We start from the raw sequence: 27,750 nt of genomic DNA, 5'->3' as shown, positions 1-27,750 counted from the left end.
CTGCGTCCTATAACGGCAAAGTGCAGACCTGACCCTCTTCCAGGTGCGCTCGCAACGTTGGACAAAAGCCTGAGCGGAGGGGACGCTGGACTCGGCGAACTGAGATGAGAACAGCGGAGGCTGGTACCCGAGGCTACTCTGAAAAGGAGATAGCCCGGTCGCAGACGAAGGAAGCGAGTTGTGGGCGTATTCTGCCCAGGGGAGCTGTTCTGACCAAGACGCAGGGTTACGAAAAGAAAGACTGCGTAAGATGCGACCAATAGTCTGATTGGCCCGTTCTGCTTGACCGTTAGACTGGGGGTGAAAGCCGGAAGAGAGACTGACGGAAGCCCCAATCAAACGGCAAAACTCCCTCCAAAATTGAGACGTGAATTGCGGACCTCTGTCCGAAACGACGTCTGACGGAAGGCCATGAATTCTGAAAACATTCTCGATGATGATTTGTGCCGTCTCTTTAGCAGAAGGAAGCTTAGCAAGGGGAATGAAATGAGCCGCCTTAGAGAACCTATCGACAACCGTAAGAATAACAGTCTTCCCCGCTGACGAAGGCAGTCCGGTGACAAAATCTAAGGCGATGTGAGACCACGGTCGAGAAGGAATAGGAAGCGGCCTGAGACGGCCGGCAGGAGGAGAGTTACCGGACTTAGTCTGCGCGCAGACCGAACAAGCAGCCACGAAACGACGCGTGTCATGCTCCCGGGTGGGCCACCAAAAACGCTGGCGAATGGAAGCAAGCGTACCCCGAACGCCAGGGTGGCCGGCTAACTTGGCAGAGTGAGCCCACTGAAGAACGGCCAGACGAGTAGGAACGGGAACGAAAAGAAGGATCCTAGGACAAGCGCGCGGCGACGGAGTGTGAGTGAGCGCTTGCTTTACCTGCCTCTCAATTCCCCAGACAGTCAACCCGACAACACGCCCCTCAGGGAGAATCCCCTCGGGGTCAGTGGAGGCTACTGAAGAACTGAAGAGACGAGATAAAGCATCAGGCTTGGTGTTCTTAGAGCCCGGACGATAAGAAATCACGAACTCGAAACGAGCGAAAAACAGCGCCCAACGCGCCTGACGCGCATTAAGTCGTTTGGCAGAACGGATGTACTCAAGGTTCCTATGGTCAGTCCAAACGACAAAAGGAACGGTCGCCCCCTCCAACCACTGTCGCCATTCGCCTAGGGCTAACCGGATGGCGAGCAGTTCGCGGTTACCCACATCATAGTTACGTTCCGACGGCGACAGGCGATGAGAAAAATACGCGCATGGGTGGACCTTGTCGTCAGAGAGGGAGCGCTGAGAAAGAATGGCTCCCACGCCCACCTCTGACGCGTCAACCTCGACAACGAACTGTCTAGAGACGTCAGGTGTAACAAGGATAGGAGCGGATGTAAAACGATTCTTGAGGAGATCAAAAGCTCCCTGGGCGGAAACGGACCACTTAAAGCACGTCTTGACAGAAGTAAGGGCTGTGAGAGGAGCTGCCACCTGACCGAAATTACGGATGAAACGACGATAGAAGTTCGCGAATCCGAGAAAGCGCTGCAGCTCGACGCGTGACTTAGGGACGGGCCAATCAATGACAGCTTGGACCTTAGCGGGATCCATCTTAATGCCTTCAGCGGAAATAACAGAACCGAGAAATGTGACGGAGGAGGCATGAAAAGTGCACTTCTCAGCCTTCACAAAAAGACAATTCTCTAAAAGGCGCTGGAGGACACGTCGAACGTGCTGAACATGAATCTGGAGTGACGGTGAAAAAATCAGGATATCGTCAAGGTAAACGAAAACAAAGATGTTCAGCATGTCTCTCAGGACATCATTGACTAATGCCTGAAAGACAGCTGGAGCGTTAGCGAGGCCGAAAGGAAGAACCCGGTATTCAAAGTGCCCTAACGGAGTGTTAAACGCCGTCTTCCACTCGTCCCCCTCCCTGATGCGCACGAGATGGTAAGCGTTACGAAGGTCCAACTTAGTGAAAAACCTGGCTCCCTGCAGGATCTCGAAGGCTGAAGACATAAGAGGAAGCGGATAACGATTCTTCACTGTTATGTCATTCAGCCCTCGATAATCTATGCAGGGGCGCAGAGACCCGTCCTTCTTCTTGACAAAAAAAAACCCTGCTCCGGCGGGAGAGGAGGAGGGGACTATGGTACCGGCGTCAAGAGCTACAGACAAATAATCTTCGAGAGCCTTACGTTCGGGAGCCGACAGAGAGTATAGTCTACCCCGGGGGGGGGGTGGTTCCCGGAAGGAGATCAATACTACAATCATACGACCGGTGTGGAGGAAGAGAGGTGGCCCTGGACCGACTGAACACCGTGCGCAGATCGTGATATTCCTCCGGCACCCCTGTCAAATCACCAGGCTCCTCCTGTGAAGAAGAGACAGAGGAAACAGGAGGGATAGCAGACATTAAACATTTCACATGACAAGAGACGTTCCAGGAGAGGATAGAATTACTAGACCAATTAATGGAAGGATTATGACAAACTAGCCAGGGATGGCCCAAAACAACAGGTGTAAAAGGTGAACGAAAAATTAAAAAAGAAATGGTTTCACTATGATTACCAGAAACAGTGAGGGTTAAAGGTAGCGTCTCACGCTGAATCCTGGGGAGAGGACTACCATCCAGGGCGAACAAGGCCGTGGGCTCCTTTAACTGTCTGAGAGGAATGTCATGTTCCCGAGCCCAGGTCTCGTCCATAAAACAGCCCTCCGCCCCAGAGTCTATTAAGGCACTGCAGGAAGCTGACGAACCGGTCCAGCGTAGATGGACCGACAAGGTAGTGCAGGATCTTGAAGGAGAGACAGGAGTAGTAGCGCTCACCAGTAGCCCTCCGCTTACTGATGAGCTCTGGCCTTTTACTGGACATGAAGTGACAAAATGACCAGCGGAACCGCAATAGAGACAGAGGCGGTTGGTGATTCTCCGTTCCCTCTCCTTAGTCGAGATGCGGATACCTCCCAGCTGCATGGGCTCAGCACCCGAGCCGGCAGAGGAAGATGGTAGTGATGCGGAGAGGGGGGCGACGGAGAGCGCGAGCTCCTTTCCACGAGCTCGGTGACGAAGATCAACCCGTCGCTCAATGCGAATAGCGAGTTCAATCAAGGAATCCACGCTGGAAGGAACCTCCCGGGAGAGAATCTCATCCTTTACCTCTGCGCGGAGACCCTCCAGAAGACGAGCGAGCAAGGCCGGCTCGTTCCAGCCACTGGAGACAGCAAGAGTGCGAAACTCAATAGAGTAGTCTGTTATGGATCGATTGCCTTGACATAGGGAAGACAGGGCCCTGGAAGCCTCCTCCCCAAAAACAGATCGATCAAAAACCCGTATCATCTCCTCCTTAAAGTCCTGATACTGGTTAGTACACTCAGCCCTTGCCTCCCAGATTGCCGTGCCCCACTCACGAGCCCGTCCAATAAGGAGAGATATGACGTAGGCGACACGAGCAGTGCTCCTGGAGTAAGTGTTGGGCTGGAGAGAAAACACAATATCACACTGGGTGAGGAACGAGCGGCATTCAGTGGGCTCCCCAGAGTAACACGGCGGGTTATTGATTCTGGGCTCCGGAGATTCGAAAGCCCTGGAAGTGGCCGGTGGATCGAGGCGGAGATGGTGAACCTGTTCTGTGAGGTTGGAGACTTGGGTGGCCAGGGTCTCAACGGCATGTCGAGCAGCAGACACTTCCTGCTCGTGTCTGCCTAGCATCGCTCCCTGGATCCCGACGGCTGAGTGGAGAGGATCCGAAGTCGCTGGGTCCATTCTTGGTCGGATTCTTCTGTTACGGTGCGTGAATGAGGACCCAAAAGCGAATTAACTTAAACAGAGCTTCTTTAATTACCAAACATAGGTAGGCTCAGACGGACCGGCAGATTCCGACAGGACAAGACAAGGTTACAGCAAACATGACGACAGTCTGGTTCAGGCATGAAACACAACAAACAAGAATCCGACAAGGACAGGAACAAAAACAGAGAGAGATATAGGGGACTAATCAGAGGGAAAAAGGGAACAGGTGGGAAAAGGGGTGACGAGGTGGTTAGGAGGAGACAAGGCACAGCTGGGGGAAAGAGGGGGTGGAAAGGTAACCTAACAACGACCAGCAGAGGGAGACAGGGTGAAGGGAAAGGACAGAGACAAGACACAACATGACAGTACATGACAGTCACACACACACACATACGTTCACATTCCTTCACACTCTTCACATAGTCTGCTGCTACTCTCTGTTTATTATCTATTCATTGTCACTTTATCCCTACCTACATGCATATATTACCTAAATTACTTTGACTAACCCGTACCCCTGCACATTGACTTGGTACCGGTACCCCTTGCATATAGCTCCATTATTGTTATTTTATTGTATTACTATTTTATCCTTTAGTTTATTTAGCAAATTTGCGTTGTTGGCAAATAAGTATTTCACCGTAAGGTCTACTACACATGTTGTATTCGGATCATGTGACAAATAATATTTTATTTTATTTGATCTAGTAACAAACAAACAAATGTCTGGCCAATCACATATTGTATATACAGTAATAGTGTTAATTATCTGGAATGCAATTTTATATAAAACATAAAGTATAACTCTCCATATGGATTCGACTAGGGATCATCAACTCAATTTTTTTCTTGAGTGAATGGTCTGGGGGCCAGAAAATAATTACAAATCATTTATAGACTGCACATTGACCGCAAGAAGCCCAAACAGATGTCATATTTGACTAAAACAGAATAATTTCAAACCTTGCTTACATTTGTATACGATCACATACAGTATCTCTCTCTGTATTATGCGTGGGAATTAGGGTTGCAATGGGTCGGAAACGTTCCGGTAAATTTACATAATTTTTCTGGACATTTTCCAAGGGAAGTTAAGCCCGGGAAATTGAGGAATTTTGCTTAAATTCATCAAAAAAAGTTAGCTTATAACAGTGAACCTTTTTATGGGATACACATAAGGCAATTCTAGGTCTTGTGGCATATTTTGGTGAAACTATCCCCAACTCAATTGAATAGCGACCCTCTGCATGCACAGTACATTCTTCCGTCACATGTACAGCTGATTCTCAAGATCTTGCACACTAATAAGATGCTATTGAGCCCACACAACTACACTGTCTGAGCCAAGGACTACATGCTTTCTGGTAAGTTTTGATTACAATACTGGGTGGGGTGAATATATTTGATATGACATACATGATTATTTCGTTAACTAGTAAATAGTAGCCTACAGCAAAGTGTGTTTTTAAATCATTTCTAACTTGTTAACAATTTCTACTAATTAGTTTTTGCTACCATGTGGGTTTTAGCTTGCTTGAGCCTGCTAACTTAGCCTGCTAACTGTGTTAAATCACCCTGTTTCCATACATGTTTAATTTTAAAACATTTATCTTACAAATGAGTTGTTTAATCTAACTGCTTAACTCTTAAGCAGTTAGATTAACTCTGGCGCCAACCCAGACAGGATGACCACATCAGTGAATCAACCCACTCAGGTGACGCACCCCCTCCAGGGACGGCATGAGAGAGACCCAGTAAGCCAGTGACTCAGCCCCTGTAATAGGGTTAGAGGCAGAGAATCCCAGTGGAAAGAGGGGAACCGGCCAGGCAGAGACAGCAAGGGTGGTTCGTTGCTCCAGAGCCTTTCCGTTCACCCTCCCACTCCTGGGCCAGACTACACTCAATCATATGACCCACTGAAGAGATGAGTCTTCAGTAGAGACTTAAAGGTTGAGACCGAGTTTGCGTCTCTGACATGGGTAGGCAGACCGTTCCATAAAAATGGAGCTCTATAGGAGAAAGCCCTGCCTCCAGCTGTTTGCTTAGAAATTCTAGGGACAATTAGGAGGCCTGCGTCTTGTGACCGTAGCGTACGTGTAGGTATGTACGGCAGGACCAAATCTGAGAGATAGGTAGGAGCAAGCCCATGTAATGCTTTGTAGGTTAGCAATAAAACCTTGAAATCAGCCCTTGCTTTGACAGGAAGTGTAACGGTTTTCTTTATCCAAAACATAGAAAATACAAAGTAAACTATGGTCAGGGCGTGACAGTACCCCCCCCCCCAAGGTGCGGACTCCGGCCGCAAAACCTGAACCTATAGGGGAGGGTCTGGGTGGGCATCTGTCCGCGGTGGCGGCTCTGGCGCTGGACGTGGACCCCACTCCATGACAGTTTTAATCCCCCTCCTAAACGTCCCTAAATAGGTTACCCACCACAATGATAACATGGGACAGAGGGACAGCTCGGGACAGAGGTAACTCGGGACAGATGGGTAGCTCAGCACTGAGAGGAAGCTCAGCACTGAGAAGAAGCTCAGCACTGAGAGGAAGCCCAGGCAGGTAGTAGAAACTACCAGAACCTGGCTGGCTGGCGGTTTCAGCAGATCCTGGTCGACTAGCAGATCTGGAAGAATCTGGTCGACTGGCGGATCTGGGAGAATCTGGTCGACTGGCGGATCTGGGAGAATCTGGTCGACTGGCAAATCTGAGAGAATCTGGTCGACTGGCAGATCTGGAAGAGTCTGGTCGACTGGCAGATCTGGAAGAGTCTGGTCGACTGGCAGATCTGGATGAGTCTGGTCGACTGGCAGATCTGGAAGAGTCTGGTCGACTGGCAGATCTGGAAGAGTCTGGTCGACTGGCAGATCTGGAAGAGTCTGGACGACTGGCAGATCTGGAAGAGTCTGGACGACTGGCAGATCTGGAAGAGTCTGGACGACTGGCAGATCTGGAAGAGTCTGGACGACTGGCAGATCTGGAAGAGTCTGGACGACTGGCAGCTCTGGAAGAGTCTGGTCGACTGGCAGCTCTGGAAGAGTCTGGTCGACTGGCAGCTCTGGAAGAGTCTGGTCGACTGGCAGCTCTGGCTGCTCCATGCTGACTGGCTGCTCCATGATGACTGGTAGCTCTGGCTGCTCCATGCTGACTGGCTGCTCCATGCTGACTGGCAGCTCTGGCTGCTCCATGCTGACTGGCTGCTCCATGCTGACTGGCAGCTCTGGCTGCTCCATGCTGACTGGCTGCTCTGGCTGCTCCATGCTGACTGGCTGCTCCATGCTGACTGGCTGCTCCATGCTGACTGGCGGCCCTGGCTGCTCCATGCTGACTGGCGGCCCTGGCTGCTCCATGCTGACTGGCGGCCCTGGCTGCTCCATGCTGACTGGCGGCCCTGGCTGCTCCATGCTAACTGGCAGCTCTGGCGGCTCCTTGCAGACTGGCAGCTCTGGCGGCTCCTTGCAGACTGGCAGCTTTGGCGGCATCCTGCAGACAGGCAGCTCTGGCGGCTCCTTGCAGACTGGCAGCTCCATGCAGACTGGCATCTCTATGCAGACTGGCAGCTCCATGCAGACTGGCAGCTCCTTGCAGACTGGCAGCTCCTTGCAGACTGGCAGCTCCTTGCTAACTGGCAGCTCTAAGCTAACTGGCAGCTCTATGCTAACTGGCAGCTCTATGCTAACTGGCAGTTCTGAACAGGCGGGAGACTCCGGCAGCGCTGTAGAGGCGGAAAGCTCTGACAGCGCTAAACAGGCGGGAGACTCCGACAGCGCTGGAGAGGAGGAAGGCTCCGACAGCGCTGGACAGGCGAGGCGCACTGTAGGCCTGATGCGTGGTGCTGGCACTGGTGGTACTGGGCCGAGGACACGCACAGGAAGCCTGGTGCGGGGATCTGCTACCGGAGGGCTGGGGTGTGGAGGTGGTACTGGAAAAACCGGACCGTGCAGGCGCACTGGAGCTCTTGAGCACCGAGCCTGCCCAACCTTACCTGGTTGAATGCTCACGGTCGCCCTGCCAGTGCGGCGAGGTGGAATAGCCCGCACTGGACTATGCAGGCGAACCGGAGACACCGAGCGCAAGGCTGGTGCCATGTAAGCCGGCCCAAGGAGACGCACTGGGGACCAGCTGCGTAGAGCCGGCTTCATGGCATTAGGCTCGACGCTCAATCTAGCCCGGCAGACACGCGGAGCTGGAATATACCGCACCGGGCTATGCACCCGCACTGGAGACACCGTGCGCACCACTGCATAGCACGGTGCCTGTCCGGTCTCTCTAGCCCCCCGGTAAGCACAGGGAGTCTGCCCAGGTCTCCTACCTGGCGTAGCCATACTCCCTGTTAGCCCCCCCCCAAGAAATTTTTGGGGCTGCCTCTCGGGCTTCCTTGCCAGCCGTGTTCCCTCATATCGCCGGCTCTTCTCTCCGGCTGCCTCAGCTCTCCTAAGTGCCTCCACCTGTTCCCATGGGAGGCGATCTCTTCCAGCCAGTATCTCTTCCCAAGTGTAACAGCCCTTGCCATCCAAAACGTCCTCCCATGTCCATTCCTCCTTACGCTGCTGTTGCTGCCTGTTGACACGCTGCTTGGTCCGTTGGTGGTGGGTGATTCTGTAACGGTTTTCTTTATGAGAAGGAGAGTCGGACCAAAATGCGGCGTGTAGATTACGATCCATGTTTATTGTGACTATAGCAACACGAATCTAAATACAAACAGTGCAAAATAATAAACGTAATGAAAACCGAAACAGCCTAAACTGGTGCAAACTAACACTAAGGACAGGAACAATCACCCACAAACACACAGTGAAACCCAGGCTACCTAAATATGGTTCCCAATCAGAGACAATGACGAACACCTGCCTCTGATTGAGAACCATATCAGGCCGAACATAGAACTGGACAACTAGACATGTAACATAGAATGCCCACTCAGATCACACCCTGACCAACCAAAACATAGAAAATACAAAGTAAACTATGGTCAGGGCGTGACAGGAAGCCAGTGTAGAGAGGCTAGCACTGGAGTAATATGATCATTTTTTTTTGGTTCTAGTCAGGATTCTAGCAGCCGTATTTAGCACTAACTGAAGTTTATTTAGTGCTTTATCTGGGTAGCCGGAAAGTAGAGCATTGCAGTAGTCTAACCTAGAAGTGACAAAAGCATGGATTAATTTTTCTGCATCATTTTTGGATAGAAAGTTTCTGATTTTTGCAATGTTACGTAGATGGAAAAAAGCTGTCCTTGAAATGGTCTTGATATGTTCTTCAAAAGAGAGATCAGGGTCCAGAGTAACGCCGAGGTCCTTCACAGTTTTATTTGAGACGACTGTACAACCATTAAGATTAATTGTCAGATTCAACAGAAGATCTCTTTGTTTATTGGGACCTAGAACAAGCATCTCTGTTTTGTCTGAGTTTAAAAGTAGAAAGTTTGCAGCCATCCACTTCCTTATGTCTGAAACACATGCTTCTAGCAAGGGCAATTTTGGGGCTTCACCATGTTTCATTGAAATGTACAGCTGTGTGTCATCCGCATAGCAGTGAAAGACATTATGTTTTCGAATAACATCCCCAAGAGGTAAAATATATAGTGAAAACAATAGTGGTCCCAAAACGGAACCTTGAGGAACACCGAAATTTACAGTTGATTTGTCAGAGGACAAACCATTCACAGAGACAAACTGATATCTTTCCAACAGATAAGATCTAAACCAGGCCAGAACTTGTCCGTGTAGACCAATTTGGGTTTCCAATCTCTCCAAAAGAATGTGGTGATCGATGGTATCAAAGGCAGCACTAAGGTCTAGGAGCACGAGGACAGATGCAGAGCCTCGGTCCGATGCCATTAAAATGTCATTTACCACCTTCACAAGTGCCGTCTCAGTGCTATGATGGGGTCTAAAACCAGACTGAAGCATTTCGTATACATTGTTTGTCTTCACAGCCTTTTCTAAAATTTTTGAGAGGAATGGAAGATTCGATATAGGCCGATAGTTTTTTATATTTTCTGGGTCAAGGTTTGGCTTTTTCAAGAGAGGCTTTATTACTGCCACTTTTAGTGAGTTTGGTACACATCCGGTGGATAGAGAGCCGTTTATTATGTTCAACATAGGAGGGCCAAGCACAGGAAGCAGCTCTTTCAGTAGTTTAGTTGGAATAGGGTCCAGTATGCAGCTTGAAGGTTTAGAGGCCATGATTATTTTCATCATTGTGTCAAGAGATATAGTACTAAAACACTTGAGCGTCTCTCTTGATCCTAGGTCCTGGCAGAGTTGTGCAGACTCAGGACAACTGAGCTTTGAAGGAATACGCAGATTTAAGGAGGAGTCCGTAATTTGCTTTCTAATAATCATAATCTTTTCCTCAAAGAAGTTCATGACTTTATCACTGCTGAAGTGAAAGTCATCCTCTCTTGGGGAATGCTGCTTTTTAGTTAGCTTTGCGACAGTATCAAAAAGGAATTTCGGATTGTTCTTATTTTCCTCAATTAAGTTAGAAAAATAGGATGATCGAGCAGCAGTAAGGGCTCTTCGGTACTGCACAGTACTGTCTTTCCAAGCTAGTCGGAAGACTTCCAGTTTGGTGTGGCGCCATTTCCGTTCCAGTTTTCTGGAAGCTTGCTTCAGAGCTCGGGTATTTTCTGTGTACCAGGGAGCTAGTTTCTTATGAGAAATGTTTTTAGTTTTTAGGGGTGCAACTGCATCTAGGGTATTGCGCAAGGTTAAATTGAGTTCCTCAGTTAGGTGGTTAACTGATTTTTGTCCTCTGGCGTCCTTGGGTAGACAGAGGGAATCTGGAAGGACATCAAGGAATCTTTGTGTTGTCTGTGAATTTATAGCACGACTTTTGATGATCCTTGGTTGGGGTCTGAGCAGATTATTTGTTGCAATTGCAAACATAATAAAATGGTGGTCCAATAGTCCAGGATTATGAGGAAAAACATTAAGATCCACAACATTTATTCCATGGGACAAAACTAGGTCCAGCGTATGACTGTGACAGTGAGTGGGTCCAGAGACATGTTGGACAAAACCCACTGAGTCGATGATGGCTCCGAAAGCCTTTTGGAGTGGGTCTGTGGACTTTTCCATGTGAATATTAAAGTCACCAAAGATTAGAATAATATCTGCTATGACTACAAGGTCCGATAGGAATTCAGGGAACTCTGTGAGGAACGCTGTATATGGCCCAGGAGGCCTGTAAACAGTAGCTATAAAAAGTGACTGAGTAGGCTGCATAGATTTCATGACTAGAAGCTCAAAAGACGAAAACGTCATCATTTTTTTTTTGTAAATTGAAATTTGCTATCGTAAGTGTTAGCAACACCTCCGCCTTTGCGGGATGCATGGGGGATATGGTCACTAGTGTAGCCAGGAGGTGAGGCCTCATTTAACACAGTAAATTCATCAGGCTTAAGCCATGTTTCAGTCAGGCCAATCACATCAAGATTATGATCAGTGATTAGTTAATTGACTATAATTGCCTTTGAAGTAAGGGATCTAACATTAAGTAGCCCTATTTTGAGATGTGAGGTATCATGATCTCTTTCAATAATGACAGGAATGGAGGTGGTCTTTATCCTAGTGAGATTGCTAAGGCGAACACCGCCATGTTTAGTTTTGCACAACCTACGTCGAGGCACAGACACGGTCTCAATGGTGATAGCTGAGCTGACTACACTGACTGTGCTAGTGGCAGACTCCACTATGCTGGCAGGCTGGCTAACAGCCTGCTGCCTGGCCTGCACCCTATTTCATTGTGGAGCTAGAGGAGTTAGAGCCCTGTCTATGTTGGTAGATAAAATGAGAGCACCCCTCCAGCTAGGATGGAGTCCGTCACTCCTCAGCAGGTCAGGCTTGGTCCTGTTTGTGGGTGAGTCCCAGAAAGAGGGCCAATTATCTACAAATTCTATCTTTTGGGAGGGGCAGAAAACAGTTTTCAACCAGCGATTGAGTTGTGAGACTCTGCTGTAGAGCTCATCACTCCCCCTAACTAATGTAGAAGGAAAAGCTCTATACATTTGCAAATACTGTGCCAGATCATATGTGAAGAATGCAACAAAGATGCAGAATCATCTGGCCAAGTGCATAAAGTTCCCTCAGTGCTCACAACAAGCAATCTCTGACAAAAGTCCCGCTACTTCTATTCGCGGTGAAAATTATGAATCAAACACCTTATCGATAGCAATAGCTCATAGTCCTCCTGGAATCAGAAGGTTTTTGACTCAATGGAGTAACATAGACAGAGAAATGCTGATGAATGTCTTGCTCGAGCTGTGTATGCAACTGGTTCACCTCTGATGCTCACAGGCAATGTGTATTGGAAGAGATTTCTGACTGTTCTTCCCCCAGCACACACCCCTCCAACCAGACATGCTTTATCTACTCATTTGCTGGATGCAGAGTGCAACAGAGTTCAAGTGAAGGTCAAGTAAATCATAGAGAAAGCAGACTGTATTGCAATCATCTCTGATGGGTGGTCAAATGTTCGTGGGCAAGGAATAATTAACTACATCATCTCCAACCCTCAACCAGTATTCTACAACAGACACAAGGGACAACAGACACATCGGTCTCTACATTGCAGATGAGCTGAAGGCAGTCATCAATGACCTTGGACCACAGAAGGTATTTGCACTGGTGACAGACAATGCTGCGAACATGAAAGCTGCTTGGTCTAAAGTGGAGGAGTCCTACCCTCACATCACACCCATTGGCTGTGCTGCTCATGCATTGAATCTGCTCCTCAAGGACATAATGGCACTGAAAACAATGGATATATTCTACAAGAGAGCCAAGGAAATGATTAGGTACGTGGAGGGTCATCAAGTTATAGCAGCAATCTACCTCACCAAGCAAAGTGAGAAGAATAAGAGCACCACAGTGAAGCTGCCCAGCAACACGAGTCTCGGGTGGTGTTGTCATCATGTTTGACAGTCTCCTGGAGGTGAAGGAGTCTCTCCAAAAAATGGCCATATCACAGTCTGCTGATATGGACAGCCCCATCAAGAGGATCCTCCTGGATGATGTATTTTGGGAGAGAGTGGTAAGCAGCCTGAAACTCCTGAAACCTATAGCAGTAGCCATTGCACGGATTGAGGGAGACAATGCCATCCTGTCTGATGTTCAGACTCTGCTTGCAGATGTAAGAGAAGAAATCTGTACTGCCCTGCCCACATCACGGTTTCTCCAAGCAGAGGAAACTGCAGTTCTGAAGTACATCAAAAAGCGTGAATCAAATCAAATCAAATCAAATTTATTTATATAGCCCTTCGTACATCAGCTGATATCTCAAAGTGCTGTACAGAAACCCAGCCTAAAACCCCAAACAGCAAGCAATGCAGGTGTAGAAGCACGGTGGCTAGGAAAAACTCCCTAGAAAGGCCAAAACCTAGGAAGAAACCTAGAGAGGAACTAGGCTATGTGGGGTGGCCAGTCCTCTTCTGGCTGTGCCGGGTGGAGATTATAACAAAACATGGTCAAGATGTTCAAATGTTCATAAATGACCAGCATGGTCGAATAATAATAAGGCAGAACAGTTGAAACTGGAGCAGCAGCACAGTCAGGTGGACTGGGGACAGCAAGGAGTCATCATGTCAGGTATTCCTGGGGCATGGTCCTAGGGCGAGTCCTCCGAGAGAGAGAAAGAAAGAGAGAATTAGAGAGAGCATATGTGGGATGGCCAGTCCTCTTCTGGCTGTGCCGGGTGGAGATTATAACAGAACATGGCCAAGATGTTCAAATGTTCATAAATGACCAGCATGGTCAAATAATATTAAGGCAGAACAGTTGAAACTGGAGCAGCAGCACAGCCAGGTGGACTGGGGACAGCAAGGAGTCATCATGTCAGGTAGTCCTGGGGCATGGTCCTAGGGCTCAGGTCCTCCGAGAGAGAGAAAGAGAGAAGGCGAGAATTAGAGAACGCACACCTAGATTCACACAGGACACCGAATAGGACAGGAGAAGTACTCCAGATATAACAAACTGACCCTAGCCCCCCGACACATAAACTACTACTGCAGCATAAATACTGGAGGCTGAGACAGGAGGGGTCAGGAGACACTGTGGCCCATTCCGAGGACACCCCCGGACAGGGCCAAACAGGAAGGATATAACCCCACCCACTTTGCCAAAGCACAGCCCCCACACCACTAGAGGGATATCTTCAACCACCAACTTACCATCCTAAGACAACCCTAAGACAACCCTAGCCCACAAAGACCTCCGCCACGGCACAACCCAAGGGGGGGGGGGGCAACCCATACAGGATGACCACATCAGTGACTCAACCCACTCAGGTGACGCACCCCCTCCAGGGACGGCATGAGAGAGCCCCAGTAAGCCAGTGACTCAGCCCCTGTAATAGGGTTAGAGGCAGAGAATCCCAGTGGAAAGAGGGGAACCGGCCAGGCAGAGACAGCAAGGGCGGTTCGTTGCTCCAGAGCCTTTCCGTTCACCCTCCCACTCCTGGGCCAGACTACACTCAATCATATGACCCACTGAAGAGATGAGTCTTCAGTAGAGACTTAAAGGTTGAGACCGAGTTTGCGTCTCTGACATGGGTAGGCAGACCGTTCCATAAAAATGGAGCTCTATAGGAGAAAGCCCTGCCTCCAGCTGTTTGCTTAGAAATTCTAGGGACAATTAGGAAGACTTAGGAATTAGGAATTAGTGAAGACTTCTGTCTGGAGCCCATACACGTCGCAGCGTACATGTAGGACCAATTATGCTGGCAAGAGCATCCTGTCTGGTGTAGAGATCAACAAGGCCTATGGTGTCATCACTTCCGTGTCTCGAAACCTTGGCCTGGATGAGGCCACGGTTCTTGGCAAACTGGCGAAGTACACTTCCAAGCAAGGGCTTTGGGATGGAGATGCAATATAGCAGTCGTGCCAACATATCTCATCAGCCACCTGGTGGAAGGGACTTTGTGGATCTAAGGCTGTTTCCCCTGTTGCCTCCATCATCCTCCAAATCCCACCAACATCAGCCGTCTCAGAGTGCAACTGGTCCTTGTTTGGGAACACAAACACCAAAGCACACAACAGGCTGACCAATACAAGGGTGGAAAAATTGGTGGCCATCTGGCCAAATTTGAAGCTTTTTGAGCCTGACAACGAGCCATCCTCAACCAGGTTGGAAAGTGACAGTGAAGATGAGGCCTTGGAGTCGGATGTTCAAGAGGTGGACATTGAGAAGGTCCAGGAAGAAGATATTGAGGCCTCAGAGGAAGACATCCAAAGCTTTTGTTTCTAGACTATCGTTTTACAGATGCATGTTAAAAACGTTTTTGGGAGATGTGATGGATCATTGGGGATCATTCAATATTCCCTTTCTTTTGTTGTTCAGTGAAATCATCCCATGTGAAGTCAACTTATTTAATTAAAGTTCAATTCATAACTAAATAGTTTTTAAAAAATTATATTGGAAGGATTGAATTATTTTAACTACTTATGATAAGGCAAAGGGTTTATGTTTCTGTCTCCATATGATATGGTCAATTTATCCAATGCAAAAAACATCTACTGTTAAATGGTATTAATTCCCATATATTCCCGTTAATTCCCATATATTCTTGTTAAATCCCACGGAAAGTTTCCACCTCTGAATATTCCGCAAAATGTGCAACCCTAGTGGGAATACTTGGGAACATATTTCCAAAATGAAAATCACTTGGAGCTGATTTGCTAGTGCTTTTACAGTCGTTTATGTCAAACAATAAAACATTTGACAAATAAAATCACCCAAGGGCCAAGTTCGGCCTGAGGGCCGCCAGTTGGGGAACCCTGAATTAGACTTTTATAATGCTGTTCTTTTGGAGAAAAACAGAGCCCTTTGTCTGGGTTATTTTTTAATTATGTAAAAGCAGATTAGACATTTAGGCTGAAAGCGATGCTAGGAGTGGATCTATAATGGATTAGGTGGATGTGGGCCAGGTTGATCGGTTATTCCAATTTAAGAGAATGACAATACCCATGGGTTGTACAACAGCTGAGATGTGTCAAATCAAAGAAACACTGTAACATGCATGATTTACTCAGTCGGGGCATTATAAAAGTAATTCATAAAGCACTGATGTAAAGTGAAATAAGGTTGCACCAAGCTGACTTGGTGTTCATGATCACATGGATCAATCATTTACCGTTCAATTGATGGTAGACCATGTCCTCAAGATGCTCAAGCCTCTGAAGAATAGCTTGCTTCTCCACAAAGTTATTAACTTTCCCATTTCTGCGGTTAGATCTTTGCATAGTGGTCCTGCCGTTCTTCAGGAGTTCATCTGAGCGATCCTGAATTCTGCAGTAAACCGAGAACAGTATAATACCCACAAACATGCAGATGTTTAAAGTCAACAAAGTTTTTATCTGCCGTGCGCCAGCCATGAAACCGAAGGGAAACCGACAACACCTACCCGTGATAGAAAAACATGCCCAATCCAAGTTTGGTGACCGATCTTTGCTTATGTGTATAAAGCACGTATCGTCATCATAGCCACCTCAGTGCTCCCGCGCAGAAAATTAGATATCCTGTCATCAGCACCAGTTTCGCCGCAAAGATTATAGTAGGCAAGAAGACTGTATATAATCAACCCAAATTGAATCTCATTGCCATTCCATTGCACAGGTTATCCTCTCCAAAGTGGTCCCCCCCTCCAACCAACTGCTTACACTTACACCCCCAACCAACTGCCAAATCGTTAGAACGACAGAATCTCTCCCTCAATTGAGCGAACGTGGGCTTGTTTTCCACTTGCCAGTAGTAGGCTAAAATTGATGACAAAAGAAGCGAGAGTAGGTATTATCCCTTCTGGTTTCACTCAGTCACCCTTCTTGACGATTTAAAAAAAATCACGAAACAAAAAAAATACCAAGGAGTTACTGATGAGACATGAATGTAATCCTTACTCGCAGTTTCTCATGGTCGCTTGATGAAGACTGTTTAGAAGCCATAGATAAAAGGGCCAAGGTATGTCCGATATCGCGCGGATGCTCTCTGCGTCTGTACAGAGAGATAAAAAGCATTCCTGTTACTGGTCTCTCTCTCATATCGAATTGTATTAGTCACATGCGCCGAATACAACAGTTGTAGGTAGACTTTAGCGTGAAATGCTTACTTACAAGCCCCTAACCAACAATGTAGTTTCAAAAATACGAATAAGAATATCCCCCTCTCTCTCTCTCTCTCTTTCTCTCTCTCATGGAGAGCCCTGTTACAGTCAGTGTTGAAAGCTGATCAATAGTTGTTTTAATCGTTTTAATCAGTTGAGGTAACAATTGGTTTAATAGTTTTAACCAGTTGAGGTATAAAAAAATAATAATAATAATCTGGTGCAATTTGTCACCAAATACTTTCAGCAGCTCTGACTTTATATAAAATTCCAATTGTATTTAAATGTTTATTAGTTTGTCATCTATTGTGAACTCTTGTGATCTAAACCTATTTCCCTTATTGATTAAGCAAGGTAACATGACTTGGCCTACTTCCATAATCAAGAAACTAAGCCACCAAGGTCAGTCAAGGATGTTTGGTGTGCTTTCTAGGAAACACCATGAATAATGCCAGGAAGGTACACAATGTCATTCTGTGGAGTTTTGCTGATGTGGTTTTTCGCTGTACAGTTATTTCCCAGGGCACCCCACATAAAGCAGGCGGGTGCTGAATGTGCGTTGCTATAATTACACAATCCACCCCGGAGGCCCAAACTGTTCCTCAGGGCAACGGTCAACAGTCTAGACCAGGTGGGAGGGTTTGTGGGGCCTCAAATCATATAGAATAAATAAAGCTTGTCCCAGAACATCCAACGATAATAAACACCAATGGAGAGAGAATAAATATCCCCACCCACACATAATCATTATCACATGATGTGTACAATTGCATAATTCCTTGAATAATAAAATACATATCATCAAGACCTAAAGTATGTTGCAGTAATAAAGGACTGACGCCAGCTGTTAAATAATGCTACAGTAGCATTATGCATTGAAGAAGCTGCAAAAGAAAATCAAGAATGAAGACATGCATGTTTTCCAGGGCCCAATACTTGCAACACTTCTATTTACTTGGTCAAAGTGATCCATGAACTGTCATGGTCTGAGCACGTTCATTTCATCTTTTCAATCTGATATGTGGATCTGACAAATCCCTTATTTGCATCTAACAACATGAGCAAAACTGTTATTTGCTTGGTGAAATTGATTATGCAGACAAACCAAATCATCCATAGAGAATATTAATGTACAGCTTTACATCCATCAGCATAAACCTGACTTCCTAAGATGTAAAAAGTGCCGAGGGCAGGTTAATGTTTCTAACAAAAGTTGATTTGTGACCAAAACAGTATTTATTTTCAGCAAAGTGACAGGAATGAAAATGTCTGCACAGAACAGAAATGCCAACTGATAATATTTTCTTACTTGATCATGCGTTAAAGGGCACAGGACAATAGGTCAAATCAGGGATCATCAACTAGATTCAGCCATAATTATAAATGATTTGTAGACTGCAAATTAACCACAAGAAGCCCCAACAGATTGTTTTCCTGACAGTTGGAGTACCCTTGGCTAAGGCCACTAATCTTCCATTAAACGTGTTATTGATTGAAAAACCCACTGACCTTTAGCCACATAAAGTGTTTGTTAAGATATATTTGACACTTGCAAAACCCAGCATGTCTGCACATTTTAAAGTTGGTTTTCCATTTCTACCTTAAACCATTCGAGAGCAATTGCCCAGCCCTTCCATCTAGTAGTTATTCTGTGAACCAACACTACACATCATTGCTGAAGAATAACCCCATTGAAATCCACAACACCCAGAATATATTGCTTAAAAAGATACAGCAGAGGTGGCACTGGGGATGACTGCCTGATTCTCTCTCTCGCTCTATCTAATTGGCCTTCCCAGTGAATCAATCCAAACACATTTCCCAGGCAATCCTGCGTCTGTATTAGCAACTGTCTAAAGCCATCTCATCCAACTGAGAGCCTGGGGCTGCCTCTGTGTCAGACACCCTCTCTTAGCCAGATTAACCTCACAACTTCATGAGCGCAAGTGGTCACTGCTTCAGTAAACGGATTATACAGCACATCACAAGCAGAAGAAAGATGGTGAGAATAACAATAATAAAGATTCTTGCCTCATTGCAATATGTAGTCTACCTAACATGTTTCAATGGCATTTGTTTCTTTGAAATCTGAGATGGAGGGGAGAGACAAGACACCATAGAGATCCTACTAAATTACTGTTATAATTTCTAATTCTATGCAAGACACAGACAAGCTGCGGTTCTATCTTGTTTGTCCTTGATCAGAGTTTTGTAATTTTGTATTGTAAATTTGCTTAGCTATTATGTCTACCATACTATGACATTGAAAAGATTCAATATCATCATTAGCTAAAGATGACAAAATTATTTTACTGAGAATGTTTCTGTTAGGTATTTCTGTTAGATGATGTGCAATGTGCACACAGAGATTTTTTTTTACAGGTGAATGTAGAAGCTGTGGATAAACCAAACCATGCATCCGTTAGTAGAAGGTACAATGTAAATGTTGGAGAACTGGATCCAACCGCACAGTGAGTGACCTGGGATCCTAGAGATAGATAGAGGACTCATCTTTATATGTGTGCCATTATAGGATATGTGACAGCATGGGTAGAGCCATTGAGGCTACAACCTATAGGAATACCCACCCAGTTGACAACTTTGACAACTTTAAAATGGGGGAAGCATGGTGGAGGCCCTCAATGGCGCTACCCATGCTAAAATAGCATTTTGTCAACTAGAGGCCTCTATCATTCTCTGTGCTTGAATATACATGTGCTGCCCTCTACTGACAGGCATGTTTCTGATTTCTCAAAGGGTTTTCAAAGAGCCAGGCATTACACCAGCAGAGGGCAGTGTAACACAAAATTAAATGGCTATGGTGACTGCCTGGGCCCATCTAGTATTGAATAACATTGAACAATTGCATTACACAACAATTGCATTACACAATACTGATTAGTCTTGCAAATTTGCCCTGTGATCTCTCAGATCTGTGCGTGACTGAAATAACAGTGTATATTTAGTATTTCTGGTATTTTATTCAGATCCCCATTAGCTGTTGCTGAAGCAGCAGCTACTCTTCCTGGGGTCCACACAAAACATGAAACATGACATCAATACACAAGAAGTGCTCAAGGACTAAACAACACACATTTAAAATAAGAACAATAGAACACATTGCTGACAGTTACCCACGACTGAGTAACCGACATGACTGACAGTTACCCACATTACTGACAGTTACCCACATTACTGACAGTTAAATGAGGGTTTCAGTGAGGATTTCCTACACTGGACAACTTGTTACAGCTGTTGATGTTGTTGATAACAATCTGCAATTTTCTTTCATGTCATTACATTAAGATAAAAGGGGGGGGATCATAGCTATAATTCAATAAAAGTCACGAGTTGATTTAAACCTATGTTTAACCCTTTATTGTGGTGGGTGTCTTGATGGATTTGTCCAAAAAAGTGTGGCATAAAACCTTACTTTTCTGTCCTTGCATTTATGGCAGTGTAAGTTGTCATTATATACAGTGGGGCAAAAAAAGTATTTACTCTCCCACTTAAAAAGATGAGAGAGGCCTGTAATTTTCATCATAGGTAGACTTCAACTATGACAGACAAAATTAGAAAAAAAATCCAGAAAATCACATTGTAGGATTTTTAATGAATTTACATGCAAATTATGGTGGAAAATAAGTATTTGGTCACCTACAAACAAATAAGATTTCTAGCTCTCACAGACCTGTAACTTCTTCTTTAAGAGGCTCCACTTTCATCCACTCGTTACCTGTATTAATGGCACCTGTTTGAACTTGTTATCAGTAAAAAAGACACCTGTCCACAACCTCAAACAGTCACACTCCAAACTCCACTATGGCCAAGACCAAAGAGCTGTCAAAGGACACCAGAAACAAAATTGTAGACCTGCACCAGGCTGGGAAGACTGAATCTGCAATAAGTAAGCAGCTTGGTTTGAAGAAATCAACTGTGGGAGCAATTATTAGGAAATGGAAGACATACAAGACCACTGATAATCTCCCTCGATCTGGGACACCAAGCAAGATCTCACCCCGTGGGGTCAAAATGATCACAAGAACGGTGAGCAAAAATCCCAGAACCACACGGGGGGACCTAGTGAATGGCCTGCAGAGAGCTGGGACCAAAGTAACAAAGCCTACCATCAGTAACACACTACGCCGCCAGGGACTCCAATCCTGCTGTGCCAGACGTGTCCCACTGCTTAAGCCAGTACATGTCCAGACCCGTCTGAAGTTTGCTAGAGAGCATTTGGATGATCCAGAAGAAGATTGGGAGAATGTCATATGGTCAGATGAAACCAAAACATAACTTTTTGGTAAAAACTCAACTCGTCGTGTTTGGAGGACAAAGAATGCTGAGTTGCATCCAAAGAACACCATACCTACTGTGAAGCATGGGGGTGGAGACATCACGCTTTGGGGCTGTTTTTCTGCAAAGGGACCAGGACGACTGATCCGTGTAAAGGAAAGAATGAATGGGGCCATGTATCGTGAGATTTTGAGTGAAAACCTCCTTCCATCAGCAAGGGCATTGAAGATGAAACATGGCTGGGTCTTTCAGCATGACAATGATCCCAAACACACCGCCCGGGCAACGAAGGAGTGGCTTCGTAAGAAGCATTTCAAGGTCCTGGAGTGGCCTAGCCAGTCTCCAGATCTCACCCCCATAGAAAATCTTTATAGGGAGTTGAAAGTCTGTGTTGCCCAGCAACAGCCCCAAAACATCACTGCTCTAGAGGAGATCTGTATGGAGGAATGGGCCAAAATACCAGCAACCGTGTGTGAAAACCTTGTGAAGACCTACAGAAAACGTTTGACCTCTGTCATTGCCAACAATATATATATATAACAAAGTATTGAGATAAACTTTTGTTATTGAACAAATACTTATTTTCCACCATAATTTGCAAATAAATTCATTAAAAATCCTACAATGTGATTTTCTGGATTTTTTTTTCTCATTTTGTCTGTCATAGTTGAAGTGTACCTATGATGTAAATTACAGTCCTCTCTCATCTTTTTAAGTGGGAGTACTTGCACAATTGGTGGCTGACTAAATACTTTTTTGCCCCACTGTATATTAAGCATAAATCAGTTAAATTAGACATTGAACTTGAACCCTGTAAGAATCCTGGATCTAGCTGTCGGATAGTTTTTGGTTTAGAGATCTCAAAAATGCAGTGTATTTATGTAACATTTTGTGTCTTCTTCTGTCACGGGGTGAAAGCACATTTCATGGGCATACAAATCCCAAATTATGTATGCATTCCAAAATGTAATGCTTCTAACCGAAAGAGTCACCTTACCTTGATACTGAAAACCTAAATCGATACTGACATTAACGTGTTTTTTCAACAATTATGCATAATACTTGTTGGATGCGCATTTGGTGTCCAGCTGAGTAGTTACACCTTGATATTTTCATCTGATCCAGGAAGGGATTTTCCAAATGACGGTCAAGTTACGAACAACTGTCATGCCCTGACCTTAGAGAGCCTTTTATTCTCTTTTTATCCCTACAAAGCTGGACGTTTCGTTTGTTACTCTTTCTTGTTTTGTGCCGGTTATCATCAATAAAAATGATTAACCTACCCCACGCTGCATCTTGGTCCAACCATCCTTCCAACAACGATCGTTACAACAACTGTGGCGATAGAGCATGCCATTCAACAACAGCCCAAGTGCTGGAAAAAAGGTGTTCAAGAGGAATGTCCACAATATTTTGGTGTCTCATTCCTTACGCCGGTGAAGACAACTGTGACTGGATCCACGGTGGATATAATATTGATCATCTGTTGTTGTCTGCTTGATTTACAGCAGGTCTCCTTAGATCTAACAGACAAAGCATCAAGTTAATAAGTTCCTTTTTTCATGTTTTTGTGCCTCGAATTGGATACCGAGTCTACTGTGCTCAACTGTTAGGATAGACTATTGTGCAACATCCAACGTCATTCCTATGAATTATTCTGGATATAATGACAACAGATTACATAATCTAGTGGGTTTATTCACAATATGTTCAGGTAATGAAATAACATGACAAATATATATTTCCCCCCCATGTTACTGTTACGCAGAGTGGAACCCAAGAGCAGACTCAGACGAGGAGACTGGGATGAAATAACCAAGGTATTTTTATTAAAACACAGGGGAGAGATGGAGTGCAGGTCAGGGGAAGCTCGGGCGGATTGCTGGAAATCAGATGCGGAGGCTGATGCTGGAGCAAGAGGGGGTAAGCAGGTCCGGAGGGGAATCCAAGGGAGTAGTAGAGTGGGGAATCCAGGACAGAGTACCAGGAATACGATACGTGGGACTGGAGACAGGGACCAGAGTCAGAGTGGGCAGAACTGTAGCGGAGAGGAAAACAGCGTCATGCAAGGAAAACAGTGGCAACAGGATCTGAATAGTAACAAACGGCTAGAAACGTAGACTGACAGAGCAGAGATTACAATCTGGCAGCGTGGAAGTGGCAGGGCTGAGTATTTGTAGAGGTCTTGATTATGCAACATGTTGCAGCTGGTGGGGATCTGCTCTGACTCCAGCACACCTGTCTCCGCCCACACAATCACGCCCACACAGAGAGAGGGAGAGAGTACTGGGGGAGTGGCGGCAGGTCAAGGAGACACAGGATGAGCAGTAGGATGAGCAGTAGAGGGCGTTGCAGGAGCAGATGTGACAGTTACACCTGCAATTAAAAGATATATAAGGGACTTGAAGTAGCCTACTTAAACTTGAATTTGGAGCTCAGAAATGCAAGTACTGGAATAGGCCTACCTTGAAGATCAGACATTTCCTCGATTTGGTGCTTGAAAATGTATTATTATTATTGGAACCAATTTATAAGTTCTACCTGCTCTTATATTTATCAGTGATTTAATTTGTATCCGTTTTGGGGGAGATGTGGCCACTTGTTTGTTTCCCACCGCCTCAATTGAAGGGACTGTGGTGAAAAAAATGCTGAGCATCTCTTTAGCACAGACAGACCTCTGCTCATCTTTACAATAATCAAATCAATATGCCTTGACCATGACAATTTAGAGTCTAAGGTGACACCAGCCAGTTTAGTATCCTCAACTTGCTCAACAGGCACATCATTCATTACCAGATTTAGCTGAGGTCTAGAACTTAGGGAATGATTAGTACCAAATGTACAGTGCCTTGCGAAAGTATTCGGCCCCCTTGAACTTTGCGACCTTTTGACACATTTCAGGCTTCAAACATAAAGATATAAAACTGTATTTTTTTGTGAAGAATTAACAACAAGTGGGACACAATCATGAACATCATGACATTTATTGGATATTTCAAACTTTTTTAACAATTCAAAAACTGAAAAATTGGGTGTGCAAAATTATTCAGCCCCTTTACTTTCAGTGCAGCAAACTCTCTCCAGAAGTTCAGTGAGGATCTCTGAATGATCCAATGTTGACCTAAATGACTAATGATGATAAATACAATCCACCTGTGTGTAATCAAGTCTCTGTATAAATGCACCTGCACTGTGATAGTCTCAGAGGTCCGTTAAAAGCGCAGAGAGCATCATGAAGAACAAGGAACACACCAGGCAGGTCCGAGATACTGTTGTGAAGAAGTTTAAAGCCGGATTTTGATACAAAAAGATTTCCCAAGCTTTAAACATCCCAAGGAGCACTGTGCAAGCGATAATATTGAAATGGAAGGAGTGTCAGACCACTGCAAATCTACCAAGACCTGGCCGTCCCTCTAAACTTTCAGCTCATACAAGGAGAAGACTGATCAGAGATGCAGCCAAGAGGCCCATGATCACTCTGGATGAACTGCAGAGATCTACAGCTGAGGTGAGAGACTCTGTCCATAGGACAACAATCAGTTGTATATTGCACAAATCTGGCCTTTATGGAAGAGTGGCAAGAAGAAAGCCATTTTTTAAAGATATCCATAAAAAGTGTTGTTTAAAGTTTGCCACAAGCCACCTGGGAGACACACCAAACATGTGGAAGAAGGTGCTCTGGTCAGATGAAACCAAAATTGAACTTTTTGACAACAATGCAAAAAGTTATGTTAGGCGTAAAAGCAACACAGCTCATCACCCTGAACACACCATCCCCACTGTCAAACATGGTGGTGGCAGCATCATGGTTTGGGCCTGCTTTTCTTCAGCAGGGACAGGGAAGATGGTTAAAATTGATGGGAAGATGGATGGAGCCAAATACAGGACCATTCTGGAAGAAAACCTGATGGAGTCTGCAAAAGACCTGAGACTGGGACGGAGATTTGCCTTCCAACAAGACAATGATCCAAAACATAAAGCAAAATCTACAATGGAATGGTTCAAAAATAAACATATCCAGGTGTTAGAATGGCCAAGTCAAAGTCCAGACCTGAATCCAATCGAGAATCTGTGGAAAGAACTGAAAACTGCTGTTCACAAATGCTCTCCATCCAACCTCACTGAGCTCGAGCTGTTTTGCAAGGAGGAATGGGAAAAAATGTCAGTCTCTCGATGTGCAAAACTGATAGAGACATACCCCAAGCGACTTACAGTTGTAATCGCAGCAAAAGGTGGCGCTACAAAGTATTAACTTAAGGGGGCTGAATAATTTTGCACGCCCAATTTTTCAGTTTTTGATTTGTTAAAAAAGTTTGAAATATCCAATAAATGTCGTTCCACTTCATGATTGTGTCCCACTTGTTGTTGATTCTTCACAAAAAAATACAGTTTTATATCTTTATGTTTGAAGCCTGAAATGTGGCAAAAGGTCGCAAAGTTCAAGGGGGCCGAATACTTTCGCAAGGCACTGTAATGCTTTAACTTTTAGATATGTTCAAGACTAGTTTATTACAAGCCACCTATTCCAAAACTGTGATAAGTATATGTTCCTGTTTCTCACAAAAGATGCGTTCAGTTCTGTCCCTCTGTTCTGTGTTTCATATAATTTCACTGCAACTCATCAGTCAGAATTAATTACAAAGTAAACCATTGCACTCATAACAAAGGTTCGTCTGAATGCTTTGGCATCTGGGAATGGCAACAAGAATAGAAGACACAGTCATAACCTTACTTTAAGTCAAGATGAATATTTGGTCTGCCAGCAAGCATCACCATTTGATCCAATGTAATAGGAGAGAAGTGGAAGCACAATGAAGCAAATGAACATGAATGAGTATTGAATGTTTCAGAGCATACATGTCCCATTTGTAAATGGTCCCCAGCAGCCTAGTGGAGCAATTCTGTACAAATTCAACCTACAGGACCTTTCTAAATGGAGCACTTAATTAGGGTAAACCCACAGTCTGTCAGTGCACCTCTAGAGACCTGAGGCACATGGGGAATGTGGTAACTACTGCAGCACAGCTCTCACTATGCAAGGATTGTAAATCAAAGAAGTTTAAAATCAACAGAGTGTGGAGACTGTTAAATGATAATAGAGCAAAATGTAGAACTGCAGTGATAAAGCCGTTATCAGATCAACTTTGTTCAGAAACCCAGAGGACAACAGAGAGGATGATATGAGCATCTTCATGCTTCATGCATATTTTAACATTCTGCTAAGGTTCCTCTGGGAGAGACTCAAATCATGGGCAGGCTCAATAAAGGCTGGATGTTACTGGTAATGGCAACCTGTGCATTAAGGAAGCTTTTCTACTATTTCCTGTTCCTGAGGCAATTGTAGCAGGACACTTTGAGCACTAACGTGAATAAATGTAGGTCCTACAGTTATGGAGGTTTATTTGTTTTCTCGGCACAGGAATGCCGATGCCGAGCATGCCTGTGCATCAGGATTAGACCTACAACTTTTGAATAATTTTCTGGCCTAGGCGGCACCGGACCCTCCTTCCCGACAGCCAAAGGTCCCAAAGCTACTGTGCATGTGCCTGATTCCCTACTTTACGCACAGTCTTTGCTCTGCTCGTTCGGCTGCACAGAGAACACGACAGGCCTACACTGGCGAATGCTGCTAGTTTAATAAAGTTAGATCAAAGCTGAATCAATGTCTGCAAGATCACATTATGATCTGCATTATGTACACATTTCTGTGGCCTCCCTTCACATTTATCACTGCCAGTTTTTAATGGACAAAAATGAGCGTTTCTTTCAAAAACACGGGCATTTCTAAATGGTCCCAAACTGTTGAGCGGTAGTGTACCTGTGTTTTGTTTCAATCAAAGCACATATTTTGCCTTGTGCAACGCACTGTTGAGTTTTGGCCACATAAGAGAGAAAGATGTGACCATTCGCACAATCGTCCTAAAATCTCGTAAGAAATGATGTGGTGTTTTTTGTATGACAGTAACGTCATACTATGCTATTTTATTCCGTTCTGTTATTTAGAATACTATCATTATGTGATCTTGCAGACATTGACTCGGCTTTGATCTAACCATATAATGACAGCCATTTGCCAGAGTAGCCTGTTCTCTGAGTAGCCGAACAAGTAGAGCAGAGAATGTTGCGAAGAAGGGTCCGGAAAAGTCGGATCTGTGGGCACTCCGATTAATTTAACACTGCCTTAGTGTAACACATATATATCCAAAACACATCTTAGGCAACATTTTCCCATTAGTAATAGGTTATTATGCAAAAGAGAGAATCCATGTAGAAAAACTGTTTTGCTTGTAATTTATTCATGACTAATGGTGAAATAAATGAATCACATTCCCTCAAAACCCTTTATTTCACCATCACAAACTCTTTTTTGTTGTTGTTTGTTTAAAGGGTCAATAAGATCTGCCTATTCTCAGCCTAGGCTACTAAGTGTTGTAATAAACTTCAAACCTATAATAATGCAGTATAAAGAACAGAACTAAAATCAACCCTTTCAAGCAGTACATAGGGTCATGAAAGGGTACATCTTTCACCTCCTCCCCTCAGCGTTAAATCGCTGATCATTTCAGGCACTTCCGTGCA

General features: G+C 45.1%; 1 protein-coding gene across 1 annotated transcript in view; it reads right to left on the bottom strand.

The window, feature by feature from the left end:
- Nucleotides 1-16,150, bottom strand: part of LOC139408748 (polypeptide N-acetylgalactosaminyltransferase 9-like) — a 31,821-nt gene extending 15,671 nt beyond the window's left edge. Inside the window, exon 1 of the mRNA XM_071153035.1 lies at nt 15,910-16,150. Coding sequence (XP_071009136.1) covers nt 15,910-16,150 — 241 coding nt within the window. The remainder of the gene's footprint in view (nt 1-15,909) is intronic.
- Nucleotides 16,151-27,750: the final 11,600 nt, after the last annotated feature.

Source organism: Oncorhynchus clarkii, chromosome 5 (assembly GCF_045791955.1).
Source record: "Oncorhynchus clarkii lewisi isolate Uvic-CL-2024 chromosome 5, UVic_Ocla_1.0, whole genome shotgun sequence".
NCBI lineage: Eukaryota > Metazoa > Chordata > Actinopteri > Salmoniformes > Salmonidae > Oncorhynchus > Oncorhynchus clarkii.
The sequence above is the reverse complement of the archived record's forward strand: the minus strand, read 5'-3'. Positions and strand labels throughout refer to the sequence as shown.